Source organism: Clupea harengus, chromosome 15 (genome assembly GCF_900700415.2).
Source record: "Clupea harengus chromosome 15, Ch_v2.0.2, whole genome shotgun sequence".
NCBI lineage: Eukaryota > Metazoa > Chordata > Actinopteri > Clupeiformes > Clupeidae > Clupea > Clupea harengus.
The window spans coordinates 23,865,260-23,875,259 of NC_045166.1; the positions used below are offsets into that span (position 1 = coordinate 23,865,260).

General features: G+C 46.8%; 1 protein-coding gene across 6 annotated transcripts in view; it reads left to right on the plus strand.

The window, feature by feature from the left end:
* The window catches only part of med23 (mediator complex subunit 23), a 47,013-nt gene that overhangs the window by 26,438 nt on the left and 10,575 nt on the right, over nt 1-10,000 (plus strand). For all 6 annotated transcript variants that reach the window (XM_031581290.1, XM_031581293.1, XM_031581291.1 and 3 more), the window contains 6 exons: nt 1,965-2,135; nt 3,091-3,307; nt 4,338-4,574; nt 5,019-5,184; nt 7,416-7,488; nt 8,401-8,615. In XM_031581290.1, the coding sequence (XP_031437150.1) occupies nt 1,965-2,135; nt 3,091-3,307; nt 4,338-4,574; nt 5,019-5,184; nt 7,416-7,488; nt 8,401-8,615 (1,079 nt within the window). The remainder of the gene's footprint in view (nt 1-1,964; nt 2,136-3,090; nt 3,308-4,337; nt 4,575-5,018; nt 5,185-7,415; nt 7,489-8,400; nt 8,616-10,000) is intronic.

Here is a 10,000-nt window from a genome sequence, read left to right on the forward strand (position 1 = left end):
CACGCACGCACGCACACACGCACGCACACACGCACGCACACACGCACGCACACACACACACACACACACACACACGCACACACGCACCGTATGCCTATAGGAGACTCGTCTCTCTATGAAACGTTATGTGTTATACTTTGCAACATTTGTTTGCCTTGTTTTCTGAACAAATATCTTCCATGTTTGGAATGGTTCAGCGTCTAGATCAAGGGGCCGGTGCCTAATTACAAGAGCAGCGCTAGTGCATAATGCAGGAGTCTCACACGTGGGCCTGTGCCTCGGCCACCTGGCCGTGCTGAGAGAGAGAGAGAGAGAGAGAGAGAGAGAGAGAGAGAGAGAGAGAGAGAGAGAGAGAGAGAGAGAGAGAGAGAGAGAGAGAGAGAGAGAGAGAGAGAGAGAGAGAGAGAGAGAGAGAGAGAGAGAGAGAGAGAGAGAGAGAGAGAGAGAGAGAGAGAGAGAGAGAGATCCGCTGTCTCTGTGCGGAGTCGTTCTTTGAAGCTGACCTTTTGTACTGCTCTCTAGGCAGCTTGATAGTTTGCAGGTGCTGTTTCATTTCAAATGGCTTTTATGTCTCTTTTTACTCGCCCCCCAGATGTATCAATTTTGCGCTTTATTCAAAGCTACACAGTCATAGCAGTATCTACCACTTTTATTGCATTGGGCGAATTAAACAATGCCGCCGTAAGCGCGTTCTTCCTCCGAATGCATTAGGCGGCGGATAATGGCTATAAATGTTAGTGTTATTTATTATGTGTCAACCTTGCCATGGTACTGGCAGTAAAATCATAATTTATGATGATGAATCACCTCTTGTGCTGTCCTAGAGCGGAATAAAAGGCGCGTGCGTAACACCCTCTTCTCTAGTGTGTGGAAGCAGAGGAGAGGGAGAGGGAGAGGGAAGGGGGGGTTGAAAGATCTGCTGACTCAGCGCCTTGCTACACAGCCTGGGTCCCCCTGGGGAACGGCCATCTTGGTTAAACTTAGAGTCCTCGGTGAGGGTGCCAGAACTGCTGAGGCGTGTTCATGCCGAGTAGGAAACACAGGTCAAGGATCCGATGGGCCTCGGGCCCGGACCCGAGCACTCATCAAGTGAGGGTCGGGTAAACTGACCCCAGGTCAGCCTTCCTATTTATTATAAGGCCGAGAAACAAAAAGCCATGGCCTTGCTGTTGCCTTTTCCTCCACTCCTATCCAGTGAATTTTAGGCTTTAGGCACATTGTTACTTTAGGGTTACAACTGAAATGTAGTTTAGGTGTTGGTTTCCATTAAAGTTGTCCGTACGTATGGGTGGAGATGTAGATTAAGCTGGGGGGTTAGATGGCGTGTAAGCTGAGTGCTGCTGACAGCTCTGGGGCCTCTGAGCAGCCCTGTTCTTGGCCAGTTGAATAGCCCCCGTGTCAGGTCATTCATTCTAATGGCCAGATCCAGTTAGAGTACCGCTGACTCAGCAGAGGAGCCATATGGAGATGGCCTCCCTCAGGGGCCTTCAGCTGCTCCTCTCCAAGTTTGTGTTGGTGTTTGTGTGTCTCTACGTGTGTGTGTGTTGTGTGTGTGTGTGTGTGTGTGTGTGCATCTCGGCCTTTGTCTCCTGATATGTGTGTGTGTGTGTGTGTGTGTGTGTGTGTGTGTGTGTGCATCTTGGTCTTTGTTTCCTGATGTGTGTGTGTGTGTGCATCTCAGTCTTTGTCTCCTGATATGTATGTGTGTGTGTGTCTTTGCTCAGTCGCCTGGCGACCACAACGGCCATTCAGCCGGTCATGTTCTGTGCCATGTTTCTGATGAAGCAGGAAGAAAGCCTTGTTGTCATCAAAGTACACCTCATCATAATCATCATAATAGCTGCCGCTAATGTGGAAAGAATTGTTTCATAACTGTGTGTGTGTGTGTGTGTGTGTGTGTGTGTGTGTGTGTGTGTGTGTGTGTGTGTGTGTGTGTGTGTGTGTGTGTGTGTGATGATCAACAGGCCATGCGTAGCCATGAGGGCAACGAGGCACAGGTCTGCTACTTCATCATCCAGCTGCTGTTGCTCAAGCCCAACGACTTCCGCAACCGTGTCAGCGACTTCGTCAAGGAGAACGCCCCCGAGCACTGGCTGCAGAGCGACTGGCACACTAAGCACATGTCCTACCACAAGGTGAGACACACAACATTACCCAGCAGCCTCTGGGGGGAATACGAGCCATCAAATACTTGAAGAATGGATCGGAAGACGTAGTCAGGATTTTGGAGTTTGGAGAGAATGGCCTACCTGACAGTAAGATGGTGTTGACCTTTATACCATTCAGTCAGGTGGGGGTGTAGTGATAAAGCATTATAGAGTGAAGGGGATACAATGGGGGGTTTTGTAGGAAAATAGCAATATTCACCTCCATCAATGCTGCTGCTGCTGCTGCTGCAGTGTGATAGAGCATCCAAACATAGCAGGTAAGATTGGATGTTGATCAACTAGTCATTCTCTCAGCTCCTGGCTAGCCCCATCTTGGCCCTCCTCTATCTCTGTGTCTCTCCAACACACACCGGCACACACTCACAGAGAGAGCAGACACACTCATGCACACATCCTCCCTGGTTCTCTAGCCGGCAGCGCGAGGGAAATGTCAGAGGGAGGGGCTCTTTGTCCAGCGCAGCCGGTCTCTCTCTCTCTCTCTCTCTCTCTCTCTCTCTCTCTCTCTCTCTCTCTCTCTCTCTCTCTCTCTCTCTCTCTCTCGGTGACATTTATGTCTGCTAAGATTGGCCTCTGATTGCTGTGGCATTTCCACAGATGACATGGCGGTGCCCTGCCTCTTACTGACAGAGGTTGCAGTTATTTAGTCGATCTTTCGGTGTGTGTGCTTGCGTGTGTGAGAGAGTGTGTGAGAGAGTGTGAACACAGGGTGGGTCTTAATTTGCCAGGCTCAGGTAGAGTGTAATTTGAGTACTAAAGTTAAATAAATGTGATACTTACGCTGACTCTGAGTGAATGTTGATATGTCTGTGTTTGTTTCCTCTCTGCATCTCCTTGTCTGTACCTGTGTGTGTGTGTGTGTGTGTGTGTGTGTGTGTGTGTGTGTGTGTGTGTGTGTGTGTGTGCGTGTGCGTGCGCTTGACAGAAATACCCTGAGAAGCTGTACTTTGAGGGCCTGGCGGAGCAGGTTAGCCCGCCCATGCCCCAGCAGTCTCAGTACCTGCCCATCTACTTTGGCAATGTGTGCCTGCGTTTCCTGCCTGTCTTCGACATCGTCATCCACCGCTTCCTGGAGCTGCTGCCCGTCTCCAAGTCCCTGGAGACCCTCCTCGATCACCTAGGCGGCCTCTACAAGTTCCACGGTAAAAGAGACTGCGTTTGGAATTCAGTCAGTTAACCCTCCTATTATGTTCAAATTTTACCCACATCTATTATGCTTGGGGTCAATTTGACCCCAGCAATTTAAACCTCCAAAAAAGTATTATAATTCTTTTTTTTTACCCAAGTTTATCTGTCAGGTACTTTAGGTTTGTTGGTTGACTACCTAAATAGCCCTTAAAAATAAAACAATACCCCCACCCACCCCCTTTATACATCCAGAATACATGTTACGCGACTATGGAGAAATATGCAGATCCCCATAAAATCTCACTGATTGACCTAAAATTGGAAAGAGATATCCTTCTGGTGTTTTTATGGCTTCATATTATTTTTAAGTAGATATTGTTGTTATCTATAACATTTGGAATGGAAAAACTATTTATTTTATCAAGAAAAGTAACAATGTGAAAAAGTTGATATTTCTTATATATTTTAAACAATTAAAACAGCCTGGGGTCAAATTGACCCCAAACAACACCTATGCGTAAAGTATATGTACATTGACATTGACATTGAAAACATATCATCATGTTAATTTTGTGTTTACCCAGTTGTCCCCATTAAATTAGGAAAAGTCATTAAATATGAAGCAAAAAAAATTCTGTCAAACATTTATTTAGAGACGTTAAACATTGAATGGGGTCAAATTGACCCCAAACATAATAGGAGGGTTAATACAATCAATCAATCAACACAATTTGCCTATGTATTATTAGAGCAATGAGGATTGGAAATAAAAAATATATATATATAAGAATAGTATCCTAACGAATAATCCTGATGAAGTGTTGACACAAAGAGTATTGTAATGTGTAATGTTCCCATTTGATATGGTTCTATGGCTTCTGGTGTGCCTACTGAAATTAAAGAGGCTTTGATTATTTGTTGCACGTACACAGTTCTAAATTGATTTCCTCATTGATTCTTGCTACGGATAGCTCCCAGTAGGCTTTTGTCTGGGCTAGGTTCTTGCCATTGATTCACCCCCCCCCATCCCGCTCTCCCCTGCAGATCGCCCGGTGACGTACCTGTACAACACGCTGCACTATTACGAACGGCACCTGCGAGACCGCACCAACCTGAAGCGCAAGCTGGTGCACGCCATCATGAGCTCGCTCAAGGACAACCGCACGCCCGGCTGGTGCCTGAGCGAGACCTACCTCAAGTTCGGCATGAACCCGCGCGAGGACAATGTCTGGATACCCGACGACACCTACTACTGCAAGCTCATCGGCCGGCTGGTGGACAATATCCTTTAAGTGGGGAGGGGGGGGGGGGGGGGGGGGTGTGGTACGGTACCAGGGGAGTGGGTGTGATCGATAGGGGGGCATCTGTCAATCATTCTCGTTATTCAGAAAATGTGAAATTATTTCTTTACCCTCACACATACACACTGTTGTTTGGCTGATTGGCAGTCTTTCTTGTAAGCAGTAAGAAGCCTTCTCTTGATCCTGGCAGTGTAGTGTTCTGTGTATCGCCTATACATATTTATGTAGAACACACACACTTATCATCTTTGATCTCCCTTGTTAAATTGTACCCACGCACGCAGACGCGCACGCAGACACAGACGCGCACGCAGACGCGCACGCAGACGCGCACGCAGACGCGCACGCAGACGCGCACGCAGACGCGCACGCAGACGCGCACGCAGACGCGCACGCAGACATGTTTTTCCTTGACCTGTGCCACCCATGGCAGGAAAGTCTCCGGGCCCATTCCCCAACTGTGACTGGCGCTTTAACGAGTTCCCCAACCCGGCTGCCCATGCCCTGCACGTCACCTGCGTGGAGCTCATGGCCCTGGCTGTGCCCGGCAAGGACGTGGGCAATGCCCTCCTCAACGTGGTGCTCAAGAGGTCAGGAATGTGTGAAAGGTCACCACTTCTTGTAGTAAAGGGTCATAGACAGCAGAGGACAATGTCTTGTTTTGAAGTAAATTGCTTTTAAAATCTGTATATGCCTCGAACACAACCTCTACATGGTTGGCCCGGTAACAGTACATATGTATGTTAAGAATTTGCGGTGAAGATTAGAAAAGAAATGAGTAGGAGAGAGAGATGCGCAGTAGGCTCAAGAAATCACCTCGGGTCAGGCTCGAACCCTTGGTCCGCATGGGCACTCAGACCCCGTTAGCGGTATGGGACACCACTGCCGCCCTGTTCCACCATTTTAAAATATAAACAAATATTTTCATCCTTTAGTCCAAAGGTGGGTTTGAAGAGATCTTAACTGTCACAGTTAAGTGGTAAACATTCGGTCCCTGGAAAAGATCTACGGAGGCTCTAGGTGTTGTTCCATAGATGTGGAGAAACGGTGTGTGGGCAGGTCTTTCTATTAATATAGCCCCCCCCACAAGGAAAGGACTGCAGGGGCGAAGTTACTTCAATTTCCTCTTTATAGACTGGAGTAAAGTCTTGTTCAGCCTCTTTTATTGGCATCTACGGATCCCCTTATTTACTGCAGTCTTAGATGGAAAGAAAGCAGGAAATCAAAATCAGATAGAATGAAGCAAACATGACTGCAGGGTCACAAACGTAGAGAATGGATATTCACCGTACATTTCCAAAAAATACTGGTATATCTGTAGCCAACTAACCATCTAAGTTAATTGGAGGATTAAGCCAAACTTTTGATTTTACCAAGTCAGAAGCAGTAATCCTCTAATTCAGTGGTGTTTACATCTCCCCTTCCCACCGTTCTTATCATTAACTATAGAATACTGAGGTTCTCTCTCGCGTCAGTTCTCCTTTGAAACGCTTTATAACAACAGACACACCGGCCCACCCAGGCCGTTCGACAGGAAATGGAGAGCATAGCGGAGATTACATCACATTACATAAGTCTCTCTCTCTCTTTCTCTCTTTCTCTCTCTCTTTCTATCTCTCTCTCTTTCTCTCTCTCTTTCTAGCTCTGTTTCTCTATCTCTCTTTTCTCTCTCTCTTTCTCTCTCTCTTTTCTCTCTCTCTTTCTCTCTCTCTCTCTTTTCTCTCTCTTTCTCTCTCTTTTCTCTCTTTCTCTCTCTCATCTCTCTTTCTCTCTCTCTTTTCTCTCTCTCTTTCTCTATCTATTTCGCTCTCTTTTCTCTCTCTCTTTCTCTCTCTTTTCTCTCTCTCTCTTTTCTCTCTCTTTTATCTCTCTCTCTCTCTTTTCCCTCTCTCTCTCTCTTTCCCTCTCTCTCTCTCTTTTCTCTCTCTCTTTCTCTCTCTCTCTCTCTCTTTTCTCTCTCTCTTTCTCTCTTTCTCTTTTCTCTCTCTCTTTCTCTCTCTCTCTCTCTTTCTCTCTCTCTCTCTCTTTTATCTCTCTCGCTCTCTTTTTCTCTCTCTCTGCGCTCCTGCTCAGGGATGTGGATATGTGCAAGACATAATGAGTGCAGTAATGGTGTGTTTGCTTTCCATGCTGGAGATGGTCTGAACTAGGGGTGGGAATCTCTTGGCACCTCACGATTCGATTCGATTCCGATTCAGAGGTCAACGATTCGATTCTAAACCGATTCTCGATTCTAAACCGATTATCGATTATCAATTCTAAACCGATAAAACGATTATCGATGCATCTCGATTTTTAAAACATTTGAGTTTGCTACTCAGAGTCTCAAATCGCTTCCTACTTTGTGTTTGATAATTAAAGAAAATCAACAGATTAATTTTTTTATTAGAGAAAAAGTGTGTCCTTGTCACAATCATGACTTTCTATGAACAATGCAATAATCGATGCAGCTTGCATTTCAACACAAAATGAATGTGTTAAAAAAAAAAAAAAAAAAAAATATATATTTTTTTATTTTATTAAAAAATCGATTATGAACTTTTCTGAATCGAGACAGAATCGTTCTAGAGAGAATCGAGAGAAATCGAAAAATCGATTTTTTCCCCCACCCCTAGTCTGAACACACACATGCACTCACTCACTCACTCACTCACTTACGTTCATGCCCAGATGAGTCATGGTGGAATGCGTGTGTATCCGAGAGCAGCGCCGGTGGAGAATGGAGGACGGCTCGTGGGTTTTTGCACTGACGTTGAACAGTGTGCTTATACCTGTGTGTGTGTGTGTGTGTGTGTGTGTGTGTTGTGTGTGTGTCTTGCAGCCAACCACTGGTGCCTCGAGAGAACATCACCGCCTGGATGAACGCTATCGGTCTCGTCATCACAGCTCTTCCGGTAGGTTCCGTGGTTACGCACCCTCTCACCTCTGGCCTGGGCTTGTCAATCTCGCCATCTGTACAGCCATTTCAGTGGCTCTGGTTTTAAAAGTTTTCTGTGAAAGTAAGGCTGGGCTCATGGGTATCCTTTCATATTATTTTTTTAAACATTAGCAGCTTGCAGCATTAAAAAAACAAGACATAACCCCTTCAAAAGCCTTTATGTGTGGGAATTTTTCCAGCAGTATTCAGGAGGCCTCTGTGTCCTGCGGGGTCTTATGTCCTCGGCAGTCAGAGCGCAACACATGATTTAAGGTTGAAAAGTCATGCAGCCTCAGATGATGAGGGCCAGTTACAGAAATGAAGGCAAGAGCTGCACGACTGCAATAAACAGCTGCGGGACGCAAGGCCCTCGAGGAAAGACTTGGCCAAGGCTGTGTTGAAAGCGGCTGAAGTTAATTAGGACAGATTAGAGTCAAGCTACTAGAGCATTTGGTCCACTTTGTGTGTAACTAATATTAGCCATTAATCAATCAAAGTGCTGGATCTACTTTCCTGACTTAAGAGAAAAACTTGCTACAGCACGTAGTTCTTGATACACGAAAATAGCTTTAATAAGGGAAAGTGTCTTTATTTAGATTGAGGAGTTGATTAGTGATTTTAGAGTCTTGCAGGTCCAGACATGACATCACAACGTTAGAAGAGTTCCCTATACTTTAAGCCAAGGACTCTTTATGAGGCGTTTGTGTTCGTTTAGAAATGTCACGTGCTGTCAATGCTGAATGGTCCCATTCACGTTAATCAAATCAATCAATCAATGCCATTGTCTCCATAACGCTAAGCAAGACTAGTGCTTCAGTTCAAGAGGAAAGGGGCCTTCTGTGAGCAAACGTTGGGGTGAAACGCTTCTCCTCGTCTCTCTCTTCTGCAGGAGCCGTACTGGATCGTGCTGCAGGACCGCATCGTGAGCGTGGTCAGCAGTCCGGTGCTCACCACCGAGACCGAGTGGGTGGGCTACCCCTTCCAGCTGCTGGACTTCACCGCCTGCCACCAGTCCTACTCGGAGATGTGCTGCAGCTACGTGCTGGCTCTGTCCCACGCCGTCTGGCACCACTCCAGCATTGGACAGCTCTCCCTCATCCCCAAGTGAGTGTGGAGCACAACCCCCCCCCCCCCCCCATCACCACCACCTCCATCAGGGGGCATCAGTTTTCACTTAACGCTACACCACCTTGCATCTCTGGCTGTTTGTGATTGAAGACTTGCTGATTGTACAGGCAGTACCCGCTTGTTGGAAGGCAGCCATTTTAGGATTGATTGAGGTACCCGGTCCAAGGAGGCCTCAGATGTGGCTGCTCAGTGCACAGCTGATGGATGAACCAAGTGCTGCAGATATTAATGCCAGAGATGAATGCATTTGGCATTGTTTTATGCACATGGCAATTTCTATTCGATTCTTCAATGCTGGATTGGAGCCATTTTGGATGCTGTTGACTAGCATTTGTTGTTTTGATTTGCCAGAACTGGCCTTTCAGAGGAGAATTGTTTTCTCCGTCACATGCATAGAGAAAAACATTTATTTAACAAGCAAAGACTGCAACAATCATCATAAATATCATTATGAAGTCAAAAGAGTCAAAAGAGCTTGAAAAGGTGAAAAAAGGAGGGAATTTTATTTCACTTCGGGGATGATTACTGATAGGCCATCGGATAGGGTGTTTTTTTTAGTACTTGATTGTCCCAGGACATCCCCTGCCATATATGACCACACACAGACCTGTTTTAAAGGTTTTGGCCCTAGTCCTACTAGCCCTACTTTGAGCCGAGCAGGGTCCTCCAGCTGCCTCTCATCCTACGGCTCCTATCTCATCAATCCACTCATTTCAGTTGCAGCAGGGGTCTCTGGGTCTGCCTGTCTCGCCGTAGCAGTTTAGCTTGGCCTGGCAGGAGTCCCCGCGGCTTAAGACAGGCTCACCGTTTCTGCTGACGGGCCCCCATTCCTCTCCTTGGCGGTTGGCCTGGCCTCCCGCTCTGTTGACACTGGATAAGAACACTAAGGCTTTGGATCCCGGAGCCCCGGTATTGCTGATCAGATCGGGCTGTTGTGTGTTTTGGATTTAGCTCGCTAATGCTAGCAGCCTGAAGACTCTTCTGTGCTTATGCCACGCGGTTTGTTTTAAGGTCACGCCAGTCAAGGCCAGGTCCCCTGAGGAAGAGTGTCGGGGGTGTTACCTGACAAGGTGCTGACAGAGCGGAGCCGTGCCCTCTCACTGTCTGTGGCTGTACCTGTACCTGTACCTGTACCTGTGCTGGCTGAGGGGTCTCGTGGTTCAGTAGGTTCTGTTTGCCCAAGGAAATGGAATGGTGGGCTACTCCTTCACCTGATAATGTATGCAGACGGAGATAGGATTGAAAGGTAAATAAATCCAAATGGAAAAGCTGGTCCGACAGCAGATATCCACTGGGATTTCAATTGAATTGTCGGCCAGGCATTTCCTGTCGGTTGCCATGCTCTTAAAATGAAGTCTCAG